Here is a 21,367-nt window from a genome sequence, read left to right as displayed (position 1 = left end):
TCCCGCAGCATTGACGGCGGCAATCGGCGTGAAAGCACCCGCGATCGGGTGTTACCGGTAAGCCTTTGCTGCAATATGCAGCAAAGACTTACCGGCTATGGAGAGGGCTCAGCCCGCGAGCCCTCTCCATGCACCGCGATCCGGCGTGCGTCGGGAAGGGGTTAATATCCATATGAATAAATTGATAACAGGGTGTTACCATTTTTCCTGTCACAGTACTGTGCTCAAAATACATTCTGACACCATCCAGTCTTATATGACACGGGGAATGGTAATGCGTGGTTGAGGACAGGGCCGATTCTAGCATATTTGCTGCCTGAGGCGAATATTAAAATGCTGCCCCCCTACTCCTGTCCATTGCCCGCTCCCTGTTCAGTAAATGTTGAAAATTTTACTAACAATTTAACATCCCCACAGACAGGCTCACCGACACTGTGTGACTGGCTACATGTTCTGGGAGTCATTCGTGGCATCTAGTACCTTATGGATGACAATCTCTTCCATCAGGAGGACTTTATTCCGGGTTCTCCAATCCATCACGTATCACTGATAAGTTCAAGCTGAATAGAACGGAGCGAGGCCAGCAGCCAGAGAGGCGCTGCGTCGCTCCGCATGTAAATCGCACCTGTGTCTTTATCTGGTGGGCGATTCGGGCATCAACGTGCACCCAAATCATCTACATTAGAGCAGCAAATTTTGCCGCTCTTTAAAGGGCTCCACATTCTGACGCCTGAGGCTAGATTTTCATGGCAGATGCGGCCTGGTTGAGTATTAGTTGTGGTCTACACAGAGTTTTTTTTGTAGTGTTACAGATTTGTTTTAACTTTAAGTGACATCTACCGCAAGGATGAAAGACTATATGTGCAACATCTCCCACCGGGTCCTAGCCTTTTCTTATGCGCCTGGAGGCAACCGGGGCCCAGAATACTGGAGTGGCTGGCTAGTACGGCCTTGGGCACACTGTGGTCATGGTGCTTGGTATGGGGACCGGAGGGCTGTCCTATAGTCTGGCAGGTCTACAGCAGGTGGTTTGCACAATAAATATGCAGAGAGAGGCTGATGCAATGGTTTCACCGTAGGTCAGCCCTGAGGTGTCTGTAGGATGAATCCCTGGGTGATGGATGGGGAATCCCGTGGCAATAAGAATCCTGGATCGAGGGATTAGACGGAGACAATTTACAGTTCTTTATACAACAGCAGGCAACGGCCAAACGGTAGCAGTAGATTCCACAAGCTGGAAGGGTGATGGAGGTAGCTGGTTGGCAGGAAGGTTACTCCCAGCCTGGTGGTAACCGCAGGCTGGGCTGGTAGAGATGGAGCTGAGTCCAGATAGGGAAGTCAGTTCTGGGGCTGAAGTCTCCTGACTTGCCCTCAGGTACCAGGCAGCGGCCTGAGGTACCTCTTCTTGCTGGTAGTGTGTCTGGAGGGCATTAACACTTATGGCGCCTGGAGCCCCTCAGGCTAATTTGCATATACTCTGTCATCCTGGTGGTAGATGCCCTTTAATACCCAAGAGCAAGGGAGGGCAGGTGGCCCAAATATGAAGGAGGATGGACGACAGGGGGCCAGAATATGATAGGGGAAAGCAACGTGTCGTGTGAATGCACACTTATATGAAGTGCATTATGGGGAATTATATGAGTCCATAGGAGTCAACCAAAGGAAGGGGACATTATACTATGTCGGGGCCATTGAGGAAATTATGTTATTTGGGATGGGGCAAGACCGTGACAATGGGCGTAGTTTTTGGAAAAATAGGGTGGAACTTTTTGTCCTGTTGTCCTTGCCCTTGGGAAGTATGATTAATATTGGCCCCAAAGAAAATACAGTCAAGCACACAGCTAAGTTGAGCGCAAACTAAAAAACCTCTTGGGCGGGAAGAAAAATGAAGACACTAAGGAGAATGAGATAATATGTGTTTTCCACTACAATGAGGTCATGTATGTTCCCAGCTATGGCTCTCTCTTCCGCCATTACTGATAAGGGCCATGACATCAGCTCTGCACATAACACAACTCCTCAGTGACGCATCACTGGATAATATGACATCCGTTACACTTCAGGTCACGTGACCAAACCAGCTACAATGACAAATAAAGTTGCGCGGAGAAGCCTCTAGAAAGGGGACGCTGTTTCAGTGACGTCATTTCTTCGCGCCGATGTAAACAAGTAAGAGGTGTCATGGCGGCGGATGCAGGCGCTGCGAAACCTGCGCGTCCGAAAAAGGAGCCGCAGCCGCTGATTATCCCGAAAAATGCCACCGACGAGCAGAGGCTGAGGCTGGAGCGGCTGCTGAGGAACCCGGTGAGCGGGCGGAGGCCGTAATGGCTTCCAGGCTGATAGAGAAAGTGGAGCCGACTGGGGGGGACACAGGGGAAGCCGCTGTATTAGTAATAGCCTGTGGGGAGGGTAATAACGCAGGGTGTATGACCTCCTCTGCATTGTTATATAGTGATATTACTTGTGTAGTGGGTATGTGTAAGGATTTACACTTTTTGATATTGGTACATTCCTTCATGTCCCATGGTGGGGTCTTCCCCATATGCATCAGGGTGCATCCCCAAGCATGAGCTGTATCTGATCTGTATTCTGCGTACATGACATGTCAGGACAGGGGCAGAATAAGAAGGACCTGGGCTGTATAAATATAAAAGCCCCTACAAGTCTGGAATTCACTTCCTACATATGCTACTAGAATCAGCTTCTCTGCTTTCAATCTGCGGTTTCAGAACCTTCAAAGGTCCTGAAATGGCTCTTGTGTATTGAGAGCAGAACCAGATGTACGAGGATTTAATTTGTGAAGTTATAAAATGTGCTGGTTGGTTTCAGTGGCCATGGGCCCGCGACTTGATCTATCGCCCATATATTGTAATCCACACTGTCAGGAAGGTCCATAAAAGCATCTTGCTTCAGGACCTCCTGATTTCTTTGTTCACAGGTTTATCAGATAGTTAAATTTTTTTCTAGTTTACTGTGGACTTTGTGGTGCTCAATTGGGCTAATATAATATTACTAAACTAATCAAAATAAATTTTATTTCTTCCAGGATAAACTTGCTCCAATACCTGAAAGACCGAAGGAATGGTCGCCAAGAACTGCCCCAGAGTTTGTCAGAGATGTTATGGGTAAATGTTTCATATAAATAAATAAATAAATATATATATATATATATATATATATATATATATATATATATATATATATATATATATATATATATATTTTTTTTTTTTTCTCAGGTTTCTTTTCTTGAATTTTGAGATGTACTACTGCTTTTTCTGCACTACAAAGGAGATTTATGAAAAGCATCTTAAAAACACTGGGGGTGGTCTGTCAGGGATTGTACTTTTTTTTTTTTCAATTGCAGTTAATAATCGCAATTACTAGTGAACTGCCGGTAATTCCTATTATTTTCTTATTCCCTATTTTTGTGTCCCCTCCACACCAAGTGGAATGGGCCGGAAGAGAGAATTCCTAAACACTTTAGCCTGTGAATGTTCATGAGTCAACATTTGCAGGTTATGGCGCAGTTCAGACATAGACAGGGCAAGCCTCCTGACTGGATACTTGCGGATGCCGGAGCCAGTTTATGTGTGTGGCAGAAGGGCATGGCCGTCATCATACTCTGGCACATGATACATTCCCCACATTGTGTTGAAGAAGTTAATTATCACCCCATGGTTTGTCTTATAGTTAGAATACTGTCATAAGTTCCCACAATTTTTTAAGTAATGTAAGGTTGTCTACTGTAGTCCAAGACAATCTATCGGACAATAGAGAGCATATAGGGCACTGAAACAATGCTTAATAGGCTGACATACTGTTGTGTGCTTCCTCTGGCAGGATCCGCTCTTCTAAGATTCTCAAGCCTCCTTATTTTTAAGAATAAAAGACTTAAAACGTATGGAGCCTGGAGCCCCACAGGCTCATTTTCATACATTTTAAAGTCCCTAAGACTCATTTTCATAATTTAAAAATCCTTTTTAAAAAAAAAAATTACAGGGAATAAGAAGCTAAAATAAGAGCAGGTCCTGCTAGAGGGAGCACACACCAGTCAGTGTGCTTGGTTTACAATCCTTGATCCTGGTGGTAGATTTTCTTTAATTACTTAGGAACAGTGAGGGACAGATGATTCCAACAATCAGTGTAACAATGCCTATTAAAGGATGCAAAGAGTTTGTAAAATTAGTGAAAGGTGCTCTTTCCTTCTTGAAGAGGATTTGACATCACATTCATTGTCCATGTGACAACTGAGGCCAGCAGATGGTTCATGAACATGAATTCATCGCTATTGATTCAACATGACCAGAGCCATGAGGCCTCTGAAAACTCCTCCGAGCAATCTGGAAATTAGACCGAGGATTATAGAATAAAGCAAACCCTTTCCAATTTTCTCTGTCAGGATCCAGTGCTGGTGCTGGAAGTGGTGAGTTCCATGTTTATCGGCACCTACGTCGCAGAGAATATCAGAGACAGGAATTTATGGATTCAATGACTGAGAAGGTAAGTTAGTTTCCTACTGTAACAATCATATCGACAAGTCATCGACAAGTTGATTTTTTTTTTTTTTTGAGCATCAATATGAACTAATGTAATGGTGATGCAAATGCACAGCAGATAGAAAATAGATTCATTTAAATCCTGGATTCTGTAATTTTAATGTGTTTTTAATTTCTTTTTGTCTTTGTTAGCAAAAATTAGATGAAGACTTTCAAAGGAAAATCAGGGAGAACCAAATTCAGGCTGAGGAAAGAACTGCAAAGCGAAGATTAAAACGGTAAGTCTTTATTCAAGGTCACATGGGCATTAAAGTTGTCTTGTGATGGGAAATTGAAACTTGAGGTGCCCACTGTAATTCTTTGACTAATTATTTAATATATATTTTGTTGTAACTTGTAACTATGCAGTAGAAGAGTAGTTTAGTTTTGCTACCTGTTAGCAGGTGTCACTGCCAGCAAATGAGTTCCCTACTCCTAGTTTTGTATGTCAGATAGGTAGTTGCTGCATTGATCAGTTTTGCCAGTGGGATATTATACCAGTAATTCTGATTTCCACTGTGGCTTTATCTGTAACATATGAATTATTTCTAGCGGCTCAGGAATTCAACTTCTGCAATGTCTTGTCTGCACCCTGATGACACTTCAGATTTATTTTGACCCCCTATGCTTCACCTTAAACAATTGCATGTATATTGCACATAGTGTTGAGAGGTGTTCTTGCTTTGAATATTGTTGCAATATTCTTCTCTTCTGTAGGCTGAAAAAGAAAGAAAAGCAAAAGGCCAAAAAACCGAAGGTAAAAGGTATGTATAGAAAATACATTGCTAGTTATTGGACTACTGGACTGGCTTTATATAGATACAAGAACAACCTACCAGTATGTTTAGGACTGTGGGAGAAAACACATGCAAACAGAGACCATAGAAACTCTTGATGTTGACCTGGACAGGCTTGAACCCAGGACCCCAGCACTGCAAGGCTGTGTGGTGCTAACCGCTGAGTCCGTGTCCAAGCTGCGAAACCTGTAGTCGTTACAGTGATGTTTTTTTTTTGTGGGCAAGCAAACACTCCTTGTATCACTATGATGCATGGAATACCTTCCTATGCACTAACCCTCCACTTTAGGGGCACATTTTTTTTTCTTTCTTGTTTGCACAGTGCAGCCGCGACAAATAAATACACAAATATAAATAAATCTGCAAGCTCCAAAGACTTTTTTTTTTTTTTTGGGTGCAAGGTCAGACATAACATTGGCAGAGCCAGAATCATAAATCTGCCCCACTGTGTCTTTTATTCTGCTTACTAGTCCCATGATCACAATAAACAATTGCTTCACTCAGAGTGCTAGAATAAGCTACTATTGGTAGGATCCATTGATCTACAGAACTTAGAAGAGATTTTATTCAGAGACCTTATTCATAATAAATATTTTTTTGGTTTCAGATGGCTCTACAGGTGCTGAGAATGGGCAGGAAGCGGAGGCCAGTGCTGGTGAATCAGAAAAGGAGGATTCTGATGAATAGTTCTACTCCATTGAAAAGATGAATATTTATAGACTTTTTGTGCTATGGTTCTTCCTTTATCACAACTTTTTTTTTTTTTTTTTATACCAAGAATTACATTTATTTTGTCATGTTTTACAAACTTTTAGTTTTCTGTTTCAGAGGTGTGATGCATAGTCTAGTATCATAACAAGGCACATCAGCAAAACAGATGGTGTTTGGTAAAAGGAAAATCTTTTTAAACTATGTAGCCAAATAGCTTACACTGATGACTATGCACCATTTCTTGCTGCAGGAGGAATTGTAGCTTTCTGGCTGCATCCAATTTGAAAAATTTTGTGTGTGCTCATGTGCTTTATCAAATAGTTTTTAATAAAATGTTGCCATGAATTTTGGGTCCTATGTTGGAACACCAGAAAACTCTGCAGGATTTTCAATTGCTGTAATATTTAAAGTATGAATCGGACACTAGATAGCTGTACCACGAGTCACGCCTACCTGTCTTTTTATCTCTTGAGATCATTAGTGAAAAATTACTTCACTAAGGCTAGAATCACACTTGCAAAATTTATAGTGTAACTAGACACTGTACCTTATTTGTTCTGTCAAATGTAAAGCATGGCTGTCTCAGATTAAATTTTTTATTTTGTATTCCTTGTACAGTCTATAGTTATTCAATAGGGGAGATGTAATAATGTGTTGGTCTTTAGACCTGTATTGTATTTGCTGCTCCAGATTAATCTGTCTCTGATGCTGGATGGTTCATCTGGTGCAGTGTAAGACTGAGTTGTACTTTAGTACCTCCTATTAGTTGGTCTAGTTTGCTGGACCACAATAGTGATTTTCTGTTGCACAAGTTACACCCTTTAACTGAGGAGCCAATTTTCTGGTGTTGACAGATTGATACACGTTCTTCAATGTGTTTTGGGGAGGGGGGGGCGGCAGTTCAAACAGCACAAGGAATTTTTTTTCAATGCTTCCACTCATGCCTCTCCTGCTGCTATTGGAACCTGTCATCATGTAAAAATGCCCATCCTAATGATTCCCCAGATTCCTCTTAATTCATTATTGTAGAAGTATGCCTGTACCCTGGAAGACCCGAGTGGATTGGAGAAATCTGGTAGAATATTTAGTCCACTTTTTTTTTTCTTTTACCAATTGTCATGTTCCCCAAATCATTGCTGAGCAATGTCTGTTACATGACAGACTGCTGAAATTTTTTGCTAATTAGTCTGTATTTAGGTAACATCCAAAATATGGCAGGATCCAGGGATTTCTAACCTCGCATCACACTGTCGGCTCAGTGTGCCATGGCTTCCTCAGGTAAAAGCTTTCAAACCCATCAAAGTGGGCATCAGGAACCATTTACACTTTACACATAATGTCACTTTGTACAGGGCTGCAGAATATTGGGTATGTTCATACATGCAATTCAGAGTCGTTGCAGGAATTTTTGTGACCTTCTTTACAGCAAAGGGGGGTTTGTTGAACATAAACTTTTAACAATTGGTTACCTTTGAAGTCAGACTCCACCACTATATCTATAAGGGCTCTTGCCATTGGTGCCCAGCTTTAGTTGTGCATCCATTGCGATTTTGGGTTTTTTTTCTGTTTTTATCCCATTGTCTGCAAAAAATTGAAGGTTTAACATTGCTTTGAAAACATCACACCTGGTTTTACAGCCTCAGTGGAAAAAAAAAAAAAGTTTCATCAGTTTTTTTTTTGTGGCTGCCTTTCATGATCCGCATCCTTGGAAAAAAAAAATTACACGTTTCTTAACTTTTTCCATGGAAAACGGATCAGTGAAAATACCCACAGACATAACTGGCTTTTTGAGGCATCCGTGGAAATAACTAAACCACATACCTGAAAAACAATGCCAATGTTAAAAAAACTAATATTGCAAAGTGTTTTGCAGAACTTCAAAAACCACACTGGGAGCTGAAGTACTTACTAGAATAAGCAGCTCCTAGCATGTTAAACTACTAGCTTTATCACTACCCTCCAATAAAGCTAGTAGACAGTCTCATGAGGGGGCAGTACAAGGAGGTGGTAACTGCTTCAAGAAGCCTGGCAGTCACTGCCGGCCTATGGCGTGGGAGGGGTAGGCCAGGGAAGAAGCAGTGCCTAGGACTGCCCCCTTATGAATACATTGGACCGCTGTGACCTTGTTCCAGTGTTCTGAGGCTATGGCGCTGCAGTGTCTGCGAGCTTTATCGGAGGGCTCTAATAAAGTTAGCATTTTGACACTGCCAATACTGGGGTAACGCTTACATTAAGGGTGACCGGTCCTCTTTAAGTTGAGTCAAATACCAGGCAGAAATTCCTTTCACATTCAAAGTGGATAATTTATAACAGTTCTTGAGAATTTCTACCGGGAAGCTGGAAGATTCATATACTAATATATGGTGCATGGAATCCTATCCTCAACAGTGTGGTTTGCCATGATCACAGACTCGTTCCACGAGTACGGAACTTCTCTGAAATGCAGTCTATTTTTTGTCTGTAACTCGCCTGTTCTTATGCTTTTAAAGAAGATGAAATAAAGCCTTGGCATACTTCTTGGATTTCCAGGATTTAAATGTTTTATGTGTCAGTGGCCAATGCTGCACATGAGGTTGTTTCCCAGAACGAGGTGTGGAAGCTCTCCCTTGCAATCTGTGGAATAGCCAGCCTCAATTGCTGGTCACAGCAGGGACATAAGAGAGCTTCAAGAAGGTGCCTTTTTACACAGCAGGGACATAAGAGAGCTTCAAGAAGGTGCCTTTTTACACAACATTGATTCCCCTAAATCCCTTCCTCATCCAATCCCTTTTCTGACTTGGTTGAAGTTGATGGAAATGCGTCTTAATTTTCAACCTCAAACTATGATACTATATTACATCTAAACAAGCTAGAAATTTATTGGAAGAGATCATAAGAGGCAGGTAGTATTTGTAAGGTTTTTAATTCATAAAATTCAGATTTGGAGAAAATGAAACAGGGCAGCTATAAATATATACACACTTTAAATCACATGTATAAATAAAAAGGAATTGATTCCCCTAAATCCCTTCCTCATCCAATCCCTTTTCTGACTTGGTTGAAGTTGATGGAAATGCGTCTTAATTTTCAACCTCAAACTATGATACTATATTACATCTAAACAAGCTAGAAATTTATTGGAAGAGATCATAAGAGGCAGGTAGTATTTGTAAGGTTTTTAATTCATAAAATTCAGATTTGGAGAAAATGAAACAGGGCAGCTATAAATATATACACACTTTAAATCACATGTATAAATAAAAAGGAATTCAAAATCAATAAAGCCTACAAAAAGGCGGTATGTATAGAATTATAGAAGTTAGAAGAGCTATGGTACAGTTTATTTTATCATTTTGTTTCTGCACCTCTAATGCAGATATGTCTCCACAGTATCAGACCACAGTCAGTGATTCTGCAGTCAGACTCTGCTCTGTTACTAATTAAGCCAGGGGACAGATACAAAACGTGTTGTAGAAATAAAACCAATTTTAAAAGGGAAATCTACCACCAGGATGAAGGATTGTAAACCAAGCACACTGACATTGTGGAAAGTGCCCCCTCTGGCAGGATCTGCTCTCCTTTAAACTTCCGATGCTTTTGTTTTTCATTTTAAAAAAGGCTTTAAAAATTATGCAAATAAGCCTCAGGGGCGCCAGGCTCCATTAATGTCTTTGCCCCTCAAGATCATTTGCATAATTTTAAAAGCCACTTAAAAAAAAAAATCCAGTACATTAGAAGCTAAAAGAAAAGCAGATCCTGGCAGAGGAAGCACACACCAGTAGGTCAGTGTGCTTTGTTTACAATCCTTCATCCTGGTGCTAAATGTCCTTTAACTATAAGATCTATTGCAAAAATGTAATTAAAAATGGTGGTGGTGGGGGGTGTAGCCTTATACCAAATAAATGACTTAAAGGACATCTATCACCAGATCAAGGATTGTAAACCAACCACACTGACATACTGATGTGTGCTCCCTCTGGCAGGATTTGATCTTCTTTTAGCTGGTTGTTAAGAAAAAAAAGGATTTTTAATTATTCAAATAGCCTGATGGGCTCCAGGCTCCATAGAAGTTAATGGAGCCTGGAGACGCTCATTTGCATGATTTTTAAAACCCTTTTTTCTTAACAAGAAGGGCATAAGAAGCTAAAAGACCAACAGATCGTGCCAGAGGGGGCAAATACCAGTATGTCTGTATGTTTGGCTTACAATCCTTGATCTGGTGATAGACGTTCTTTTACATCATTTGAAATATAAATGACGACTTATCAGACACCAAGGAAATTCAAACGATAAAACAGAAAGGACATATAGTGTAGTGGGTCTAAACAGATTTTCCTTGGAATCCAAGAGCTATATCCAGGAGCATTTGTCCCTGTGCCTCTTCCTTACCCCCAGCACTGAACTCTGCAGACAGTTCTCTAAAGGTACTGCAAACTCTGCGCTGCTTGATATGTTCCCGATGAATTGCATGCATCCATTTGTGACGGGCATCTCCATATAAAACCACCAGTGACCTCCGTGGTAGATGTACGGCTACTTCCACTTCACTATATGGAACCATGATGGTGTTTGATGTGCTATGAGGCACGCAGTCCTGAACCTCAGATTGACCACGGATCACACCCTCATCAGTATTGTGCACACAGTTTCCATTTGGTTCAGTACATTGGTCCAATGTGGATATCAGCTGCAGATTATCTGAAGAAGAACAGCTCATGGTGAGCACGGTCTCTGAAAGAAGATTTAGACTAACAAGTCTTTCACCCCAGAGCCAAGAGTCATCAAAGTGGGGGTCAATAGCGGATCCCCTGTCAAAATTGTAATCCAGATTACATTGCTCAACAGGCAAGAACCCGGCCAGGACAGTGTGACTCCTCATCCTCTCCCACAGCACCTTGCTTATACTTGGAAGACCAGTGAAATTGGCAAGTTTTATTTTTTGCTTCTTGAAGTTCACCTTTGGACCAAAATCCTGCAAACACAAAAGTAAAATATAATTCTATACAATCCAAACACATGGCCTGGATGCACAAGGCTACTAGAGAGGTGTCCCATAGACAGAACAGAGAACTGATAGCCAATTTTTATATGTTGGAGAAACATGCATCTCGTGCAAAGTGAAATGCAGAGGAAGCATGAAGTTAAGTCTTCTCAAAACTAACCCAAACTACTTTACAGGCACCACTTTGGGGTGTTGTAGATAAAGGTTATACATGTGACGGCAATGCAGTTGGATTTTGTTAAACTAGACCTGGTATGGAAGGGGGGGGGGGGGTGTTACTATGTGAGAAGGGAGTAGCAGACATTGAGGGGGCTACCTGAGTGAGAAGAGAGACAAGACCTGGTGGGGGCAGTATTATAGCAGTTATATCCTTGTACATAGGGGGCAGTATTATAGCAGTTATATCCTTGTACATAGGGGGCAGTATTATAGTAGTTATATTCCCGTACACAGGGAGCAGTATTATAGTAGTTATATTCCCGTACACAGGGGGCAGTATTATAGTAGTTATATTCCCGTACACAGGGGGCAGTATTATAGTAGTTCTATTCCCGTACACAGGGGGCAGTATTATAGTAGTTCTATTCCCGTACACAGGGGGCAGTATTATAGTAGTTATATTCTACATAGGGAGCAGTATTATAGTAGTTATATCCTTGTACATAGGGAGCAGTATTATAGTAGTTATATCCTTGTACATAGAGAGCAGTATTATAGTAGTTATATTCTTGTACATAGGGGGCAGTATTATAGTAGTTATATTCCCGTACATAGGGAGCAGTATTATAGTAGTTATATTCCCATACATAGGGAGCAGTATTATAGTAGTTATATTCTTCTACATAGGGGGCAGTATTATAACAGTTATATTCCTGTTTAGTTATATTATCAGAAAAGTCTTGCCTGTTTTCTTCTTCCAGACTGTGAAAGCCTCCATTGGTCCTGATCCATGGCATGTACCATCTCTCCCTCCTCATCTTCAGTAACAAACTCTTCTATGAGAGTCACGCCAGGGAATGGAAACCACCAGTCAGCTGCTTCGCTGCGCTCTACTCCTTTGGCTATGCCTTTCTCCGGGACATACACAAACGATTTTGTCTAGCGAATAGCAAAGATAATAAAGTGAAGAAAATTTAAATGTGTACATATACAGGGCTATGAAAATAATCACGTAAGTTATAGATCCTTTAAAAATGGCAACACACATTGTGGGGCTTATTTATCAGGGCTTCAAGCCCTGAAATAATCGCTAGCATTTGTAGTGATTTTACCCTTCATGCCAGCTGCACATCGAGGGGGCACTTATAGGGGTTCTCCCAAGGTTGATAAACATGGCTGCTTTCTTCCAAAAACACCTGACCATGGTTTGTGCAGGTATTGAACTATACTCAGCTGTATAGAAATGAATGGAGCTTTGCTGCAATACCACACACTACCCACGGTCAGGTGTGGCGCTGCTTTTAGAAGAACTGATGTTTTTCAACCACAGGAGAATCCCTTTAAGGCTCTTGATGTACCCAAAATATTTGTAAAAGTATCATATACTGGCACTCCCAGTCCTAATGAGGTGAAGTCCAAATCTACACCTTTGAAGGTCACTATAGTAAAAAAGCCAAGCTACCACCTCCAGATGTTATTCAGGGTGACCACAGGAAGGCCTCTTTCACACTTGCGTTGCAGATCACGTCAGGGTCTGATCAGGGTTTGGTCAGTGAAAAACGGACATTTTTCAGAGTTCAATCAGTTTTCAGTCAGAGTTTGTTCAGTGTCTCAGTTGTTCACACACTTTTTTTGGTATTTTCAATGCATTTTACACTTGCGTGAAAAGGACTCAGGACTGAGCTCTATAATTTCTATGGCAATTGATGCGTGAAAAACGCACTGCACTAGCATGTGTCTCAGAGTGCGATGCATATTTGATCCATCTCCATAGACTTGTATGGTGCGTTTTCCACGCGTAGGACTTGCAAAAGTAGAGCATGCAGAGTTTTAAACGCTTGTAAAAAAAAAAAAAAAAAAAAAGTGTGCGTGCGTGAAATAAAAAGCAAGCCTGAAAAAGCCCATTGATGACAAAGGGTCAGAGTGCAAGTTAAATACACGTGCAGAACACGCATGAAAATGCAAGTGTGAAAGGGGCCTAAAATCGCGATGTCCTCCTGTTCCAAATATTACACAGATTGGAAACCTATCTGTCACCGCTTTGATCTATACCATGAATCTGTCTTGCTTTATCCTTTTGTAAAAAACCTGAACAGGTCTCAAAGAAAATATACCGGAGAAGCAGTGACAGATCGGAAACCTTTCTGTGTGCCACTGGCTACATAAGAAAGTCATTGTGATATTACTGTGGTCATACTGCATAATGTCTGGAGGTGGTAACTTGGCTTTTTTTTTACTATACTATTGTGATGTATCCAGCTGCGAGGCCATCACATGCTAGGGCATGTCCGGTTCACACTTAGCCCTTCTTATCACTATGAAATGTTTGTCAATTTCTGTCCTGATAGCAAAACAGACAGGAGCTCACCACCAAGACTCCATGAGAGATGTATGCAGCCGCAGTGAGTCACAGCAGCTAGGTTTCCACTAACAATTCCTAGACAAAGATGCAGAGATGAGAGCTGCTGGAAAATAATGACTACAATCCATTAAGTGACTTATCTCTGCAAAGTTTCCTGATGTTTTGGATCCACTATAAAAAGATATTTTATATGCTTAAAGGGAATGTGTCAGAATAAACCACCACTTTATTAACATGAGACACCTACTCATAAATCCACCTGGCACCGTGACAATCTCCTTATATTTGTTATTCATGGCCTCCTTCCTTCTAAAATCAACTTTTAAAATTCTATTAATGAGTCTGAAGGACTTCTGTTATTTTGTTTTTGCCAGAGCCCCTTTGTGCAGCAACTTCACAGGATGTTACACTGTCTCCTCCTTTGCTTTTCAACCTCCCTCATCTGCTGTAATATCACAGGGTGGAAGGGGTGAAGTGCTCCTGCGGAATGTAACAGCCAGTGAAGCTACAGCATAGAGGGGCACTGGTAACACCCACATCATAATCATAAAAGTTGATATTAGAAGGATTGAGCCCATGGATAACAAATATAAGATTACCACTGTCACAGCCCCTGGTGTATCATTATGGTAGATTATATAAATAGAATTGTTGAAGTTTCCCCACTAGAGGGCGCTCCAACTGTGCGAGTGTATTAGTTTCTATGATTGAGACCCAGCAGTTTTGCCAGTGCATGCTGGGAGTTGTAGTTTTCCACCGGTTTGGGGATAAGTGTTATAGACTGTGCACTTTTTAGGGAGACAACATGGACTTCTGTGTCATGTTTACGGTCATAACCTAATACCTTGTGCAGCGCCTTTGGTAGCTCAGCGGCTGGAGACTCGCACAGCAAGCACGTGCGGATGCCCTTACAGCCGCACACTGGTGGGGCAACGTCACTGTCAGCCATGAGGAGCGGGCCCAGTGCAGCGACACTTCCGGCGAGAGCCCAGAACCCGGAAGTGACATCATCCCAGCGGGAGTTAGAACGCAGCGCAAGGGGTGTGTGTGTACAGAGGCTTATTTATCCGCCAGGTGGAGCGCGCTGCGGAGGTGGTCGGTGAGTGCAGTCCTGTACAGGGGAGGTATATACAGGGTGCAGCACATTATATAGGGGTCTGTGCATTGCTAGTGCCGAGGAAATGGCGCGGAGGAGTTAGCCAATCGAATTCCAGTTTTTAATCAAAAAAAGCTGCAAGTTGTTTGGTTAATAGGAGGAACTCCAATATTAAAGTTTCCATAACTTTTCTTCATTGTGCATTTCCAAAATCACCTTGATATTCACCATTATTATTTCTGGGTGCAGTACAGCAAACCTCTGGAAAATAATATTATTGTGGAATGGGCAGCAAATCGCAGGCAGAAACTCACAGTATCAAGTGGATGTTATACAAAGAAGATGCATCTGCATTGTGTAATGAAAAGGGAACGAATCTGTAGTGTGCAGAGTCACACACAAAATCTGCACATCTAGATACTGTGTATTGTCTGCAGCAGAAAACCTCACCAAATAGAGAGTCTGGATCTACCCAAAGCCCTTCTCTAAACACGAAAATGATATACTAGGAAATAAACCTACTGCTCTCCTAGTTTAGAAACCGTCTACATAAATAAATCCATGGTTTGTCTCCTCTGCCTTGCTTTTACCTGTTGGTTCATTATTGTAGCTAGCTTCCAGTTTATGTATTGCGTATACCGTAGTTAAAGGAAATTTTCCACCAGGATGAAGGATTGTAAACCATGCAGATGGACATACTAGTGTGTGCTTCCTCTGGCAGGATCTGCTCTTATTTTAGCTTCTAATGCAAACGTGGCGTTTACCATAAGTATAACAATGCAGTATTGTTAAATTGCATGCATTGTATTATTGTCTGTAAACACTGCCGTCTTATAGATGTAAAACATCTAGAGCAGGGTCCCTGCCTCCTCTTTTATCCAGATATTTCAGGTGTAAAATGTACACTGAGGTTGTAGACATGTTTGATCACCCCCTGCAGTGTCGTCCAGAGGACATTAGGATGCAAATGAGAGGATAATTGTCAGTGTTTGTAGAAAGCAGGACCAGTAGGTTTCTGCAATGCAAGATAAAAAGATAAAAGTATAAGGTGCAGACAGTGTGGGAGTCATTTATAAAACTTTTAAGAATAATTGCACCTAAACGACTTTAACATCTGTTTTACAAAGTTTAGATGTGGACGAGGGAAAAAGTTGCTCATTTTTGAGCAATAGCAATATTCTTTTGACAAATAACCTCCAGTCCGGAGAATTCCTAAGCAAGGGGTTGCTTAAACATCGAAAATTTTGTGCAACTTTTTAGACAAAAGTCTGAAAAAAAACCCCCCAAGAGACTTGCATGCCTCATTTCTCAACCACAAAGATAAATCAGGCAAGCCCAGAACCTTACAAAAAAAATCCCTAAATCTTGTCACTTTTTTCCAGACTTAAATGTCCCCCTTTGTGGATGTTATTCCCTCATTCTTCTGTATTCGTACAGTAAATATATGTAGTTACAATTATTTCAAGAATGAATGTATGGTGTATACTGTTTGGTAATAAATTCATTGGCAGATATCTTGTCAGTTTTGTCATTGCCCTGGCATCTGTCGGTGTAAAAATTCAGCTCTGTTGATCACATTGCACATAGGTTTGTAATTTGCGAGAAATAACTACCGTATTAATTTTATTCTACAGTCCAGGATCCTTGGCAACATATGACCCTAGTTTGGGCTGCGTATATCTCTTACACTTGTCATACTTTTGCAACTACAAATTAATTGTAGGATTCACTGGTAGCACAGAGTTTTAGGCTTCAAACACACAAATGAATAATGGACATGTTTGGATAATAAAGATTTATTTCACATTACCTGGTTCCCGGAAAGCAGCTTGTGATGAGTCTCCTCATGCATTCTTACTGCATATGACCTGGATGGTGGAGGGAGCTGGATGACTGTGGAGAGGAGAATACTGAGACACATGCTACTGCAGCTGCCCCCCTCTACTCCAGGCTCCACACATGCTGCTGGCAGGGGGCCAGGTAATGTGAAACAAAGTTTTGTAAAGTACTGACATGATTCAGATTGCTGACAAAGGCATTTTTAAAATCAGTATAGAATAGGCTATTAGATGCTAGTTAAAAATTACATTCCTGGTGACGGGTTTACTTTAAAAAGGCTCATTCGCCAACAGTCTTTCTGCTCCCCTGTACTCATTTTTTCTCTGTCTTCTAATATAATTTTATTTTTATTGAAGGATATTTTTATTTTCTGGATGAAAAGTGACCTTCTTCCATGATGACAAAACTAACAAAAGACATCCTATTGAAGAAAGGCCTCCCAAAATCAAATCATCTGAAGAATGTGAAGACGCTGAAGTATGTGAATTCGTAACGCTATGCACATTTATATGGAAATTAGGAATATTTGTAATAAGAGGGAATTTACACTTTGCTATCAAACAGTTTTTAGCACTTGCACAAGGAAAGCTCCAGACATGTATGTTAAATGTATCTGTTAGGGCAGTGACGGCAAACCTTTTAGACACCGAGTGCCCAAACTACAACCAAAACCCACATATTTCTCACAAAGTGAAAATGCGACAATTTAGGCAGTAACTTATTACTCCCTGCTGTGTCACCTGAGGACACCAATACAGTAATAATAATTCCTTTAATTTTATAGTGCTCACAGATTATGCAGTGCTAAACAGAGCTTGCTAGATCACTTGGTTAAAAAAAAGAAGTTCGGATTCTCATTGTAGCTTCCTTCCAGGGTTCTGGGCTGCCTGAGACTGCAAGAGGTATTGCAGAGTTTGGCAAACTGTGTTGGGATGAAGGCACGGGTGCCCATAGAGAGGGCTGTGAGTGCCACCTCTGGCACCCGTGCCATAGGTCCGCCACCACTACGTTAGGGCATATTGATCTGACATACAACAGGACAGCTTGTCCTGTAGGAATGCATAAGCACATGCTGTTGCGGGTGTATGTATATAATTTTGTGTATTGTAATAGGTGGATTTTGAGGTATATGCTGTGAAAACAAAAAGCATTTCTATGAATCAGTGATAAAATATTACATTGGTTGTAATTTTTTGATTCTTGTGTACAGCTTATCAAAAATGCAACTGGATACTGAAGACATTGATCCCCATCTCTTTTCCGAAATGCTCAATCTGGAGGAACTGGATATCTCCAAAAATAATCTGTCAGAACTTCCGGAAAAGTTAAATCTTCCTAATCTTAAAATACTGAACTTTAGTGACAATCAGGTCGAAGATGTTACCGTTTTACAACAGTTTCCAAAGCTGGAAGAGGTTATGTATGAAGAGAATCTCTATCTGACAGTAAGTAGTTACATTACCAGACAATGAATTTGTTAAACTAGTAGGCCTGTTTTTTTTTTCCCTCATCGTTCTTCCTATAAACCTTATTTGATCAACTATTATTGTTGTTACTTTTCTAGTGAAAGTAACAAAATCACATAGCATATTCCGTAGAGCAAGAGTATAAAAACCCTTTATTGTAATCTACTGACAATAATCCAATATAAAATTTGCATTACATCTTTGAATGCCATATGTTAGCCATCAAACGTGAAGGAGTTGCATATACACAAATAATATTTTTAAATTAAGTTATTTTTTTAATTAATATAATTTCTTTTTTTAATGAGGCATATTAAGTCAAAAAGTGAGTAAATATGAACACAAGGGCAATTAGCATAGCAATCCTGGTAAAAAACCAGACATTTGGAGTCATGGGATGGCTGCAAGTCGGGTTTTCGGTCCATGTGTCAACTGTGTATAAATAAGTTGCTTAGTCTTGTGTGCGCAAGACTGTCAGTATCATCTATATGTCATCCGTTTTAGGGGAATCACAAAAATAAATCACTAGCTTGTTTAAACCTTTCCAAGGGTCACATGATTATTACTTATCTACTGATGCAAAAATATGGACCGTACTCTGTTAATAGCTGTATGTTTTCCGTTTGGGGTCCATAATCTTCACTTCCCCATTGTTTTCAATGGAAAGTCTTAATCTGCAAACATGGGCAAGAATAGGACCTGCTCTGAGTTTTCTGCAGCTTCCATGTGGATCCGTGAAAAAAACTTTCACTTGCATTGGTCCATTGAAATAAAATAAGTGTGTCATCCACAAAACAAAAAAGCAATAGGTCACAGACAAAAACAACATTCATGTGCATGTAAATAAAGATTGTATAATAAATTTTGTTTTCCCTCATGTGCCCATAGGTTAGCGACAATTACAAAGTCTGCTGTCTTCTACCTAAGCTTCGGCGGCTGAATAATAAAGATATCACCTCTTTAGCCAATCACATTAGGTTTGTCAACCACAGGGAGCTGAGCAACAGGGTAAGTTGTTGTGTTGTTAGCACTATTGTACTAAAAGCAACATCTCATCCAATGTACTATAACTATTGCCTTTACATGCATATAGATAATTTCTATTCAGTGCACGTGTAGATCAGTACATAAAGCATCTACACAGTGGCTGATTAACAGCTGAAATACTGGGATTATTTCAGTCCTAATCTTCAATTCCCCCATAATACAACAAGACCGGTCTCTTTAAAGGGGTTGTCCATTTTCAGCAAATAATTTGATATAATTTGTGTAAAGAAAAGTTAGACAATTTACCAATATACTTTCTGTATTAAATTCTTAGTTTTCTAGATCTCTGCTTGCTGTCCTGCGTTAGAAAGCTTCATTGTTTAATTCCTGTGGATAAACACTGATTCATGGTCATGTGATGTCACCCAGGTGCACGGCTCATTATAATCTCAGAGAGTAATCTGAGCTGTATGTTATAATGAGCTGTGCACCTGTGTGACATCACATGACTAGGGTCATAACGAGCCATGCAACTGTGTAACATAACAGGGACTGGTTTTACTCCAAAGAATCTATAGAATGACCGCAAGCAGAATTAGCTGCTATGAAACAGAGTAAAAAATGTAAAGGGCCTGAATATTACCGTAACCACTGTAGAATATATTTTGATGACTATGATGTGGATTACTGCTATATTTACTATGTTCTACTGTAAATCCAATTTTAACCTACCTGCCACAATAAGAGAACTTTATTATATTGCAGTTCTATACGTATATCTGTATGAATGCAAATCCTGTTTTATGACTTTAATAGTTTTTGGTCTTCTCTCTGTTGAACCACATGCATCTAATATTCCTATATTAATCTTCACCTTTCAATATCATAGGTCGAATCATACTGGGAAAAGAACTACAAGGACAAGCTTCCTGACAAGCCTTCTCCAGCAATGATCAAATCTATTAGTAAGGAATTTCTGAAATCTGTTGGGAATAATGTCAAGTATGGCCCAAATTCACTCAAAGACTTCACCAAGTGGAAAGTAAGATTTTTTAAATAAAAATACTAACTTTGGAAATGCTGACCTGAGATATTGTCACTTAATCAATGACCTTACTTTTTAAAACAGGTGCAAATTATTGCAGAGAATTTAATATCCTCTTTTTTGGGTGACAAGAAAATTAATAATGACCCTCCGTGTGAGCAACTATCTTCAACAAGTGATCCTGCAGAGGTGAGTAATAGTTGAATTTTTTATTTTTTAATTAAAGCATCGTACCCGACCACAGAACCTAAGAGTGCTTTACCCTGGTAGTGCCATCTGTAAACACCGGTCAGTGCCCCCATGATGTCACTAGAGGGTGCCGAACGGTGCAATGAGTGCTGGGAGCCCGTTAAAGGCTCCCATAGCTGTCATTAGTATATGTGCATTACAGTCAATCCGAGACAGGCTGTAATATAGAAGTAGTATATCTACAACATACTGCAGTACTGTTGGAAAAATTAGTAAAAAAAAAATATATAAAAGTTTTAAAAAAATAAAAGCTAAAAATTGAAATCGCTTCCTTTCCCTAGAAAACCCATAATAATGATTGTTACTTATAAACACTTATAAATCCCTGTGTCCCAGACTGTCCAAACAAAATTTAAAAATAATTGATGAACCCCATAACAAAAATAGCACCCAAATGTCCAAATCTACACTTTTTTTTGCCATTTCACAACACATAAAAATGTAACTAAAAAGGGATCAAAAAGTCCTATTGTTCTTATAACAGTGTCAATGAAAACTTCAGCTTTATTCCAGCGGAAAATGACACCTTACGCAGTTGTGTGCACTGAAAAAGTTATTAGAATATGGCAAAACTAAGAATTTTTGGACAAAAGATTTAGATTTTTTTTTAAAATTAAAACATAATAAAACCTATACAAATTTACTCTCTTAATGATCATACCGGCCCAATTAATAAAGGGGAGGTGTTATTTGGAGCTCACAGGAAAAGATGTAGATACAAAGCACAGAAATATGGTGCAATTGCTTTTTTTTTTTTTTTTTGTTTTTTTTTAGCAATTTACCACATTTGGAATTTCCAGTTTCCCTGTACAATGAACAAAATATAAAATGGTGCCGCTAGAAAGTACAATGTTTCCAGCAGAAATAAAGCCCAGATACATCTTTGTAGGTGTTAAAATAAAAAAAGATATGGTTGGTGAAACGAGGGTATTTAACCCCTTATGGACGCAGCCATTTTACAGCTTAAGGCTCAGTCCCATTTTTTGGATTCTGACATGCGTCGCTTTATATGGTTATAACTTTTGAACACTGTTACTTATCAAAACGATTCTGAGATTGTTTTTTCCCCACATGTTGTACTTCATTTTAGTGGTAAATTTTGGCTGGTAAGTTTTGCGTTTATTTACAACAAAAAAG

The 21,367-nt window shown here is 40.1% G+C and overlaps 3 protein-coding genes across 3 annotated transcripts in view; 2 read left to right on the top strand and 1 right to left on the bottom strand.

Annotated features, from left to right (window-relative positions):
- Window positions 1-2,090: 2,090 nt before the first annotated feature.
- PRKRIP1 (PRKR interacting protein 1) lies at window positions 2,091-6,652 on the top strand. The gene is made up of 6 exons (XM_072138162.1): window positions 2,091-2,304; window positions 3,047-3,125; window positions 4,403-4,503; window positions 4,692-4,777; window positions 5,256-5,302; window positions 5,943-6,652. The coding sequence occupies exons 1-6, from the start codon at window positions 2,182-2,184 to the stop codon at window positions 6,020-6,022; spliced, it is 516 nt and encodes a 171-aa protein (XP_071994263.1). The 5' UTR covers window positions 2,091-2,181; the 3' UTR covers window positions 6,023-6,652.
- A 3,454-nt stretch (window positions 6,653-10,106) lies between these two features.
- Window positions 10,107-14,598, bottom strand: ALKBH4 (alkB homolog 4, lysine demethylase). Its single transcript, XM_072138161.1, has 3 exons — window positions 14,393-14,598; window positions 11,931-12,125; window positions 10,107-10,997 (listed from the first exon to the last, which is right to left on the bottom strand). The coding sequence occupies exons 1-3, from the start codon at window positions 14,495-14,497 to the stop codon at window positions 10,347-10,349; spliced, it is 951 nt and encodes a 316-aa protein (XP_071994262.1). The 5' UTR covers window positions 14,498-14,598; the 3' UTR covers window positions 10,107-10,346.
- Window positions 14,497-21,367, top strand: part of LRWD1 (leucine rich repeats and WD repeat domain containing 1) — a 24,960-nt gene continuing 18,089 nt past the window's right edge. Inside the window, exons 1-6 of the mRNA XM_072138160.1 lie at window positions 14,497-14,647; window positions 16,840-16,960; window positions 17,694-17,928; window positions 18,838-18,957; window positions 19,826-19,978; window positions 20,066-20,170. Coding sequence (XP_071994261.1) covers window positions 16,878-16,960; window positions 17,694-17,928; window positions 18,838-18,957; window positions 19,826-19,978; window positions 20,066-20,170 — 696 coding nt within the window. The 5' untranslated portion in view covers window positions 14,497-14,647; window positions 16,840-16,877. The remainder of the gene's footprint in view (window positions 14,648-16,839; window positions 16,961-17,693; window positions 17,929-18,837; window positions 18,958-19,825; window positions 19,979-20,065; window positions 20,171-21,367) is intronic.

Source organism: Engystomops pustulosus, chromosome 2, assembly GCF_040894005.1.
Source record: "Engystomops pustulosus chromosome 2, aEngPut4.maternal, whole genome shotgun sequence".
NCBI classification, from domain to species: Eukaryota; Metazoa; Chordata; class Amphibia; order Anura; family Leptodactylidae; genus Engystomops; species Engystomops pustulosus.
Note: the sequence above shows the minus strand (reverse complement) of the source record. Positions and strands in the feature narration are given on the sequence as shown.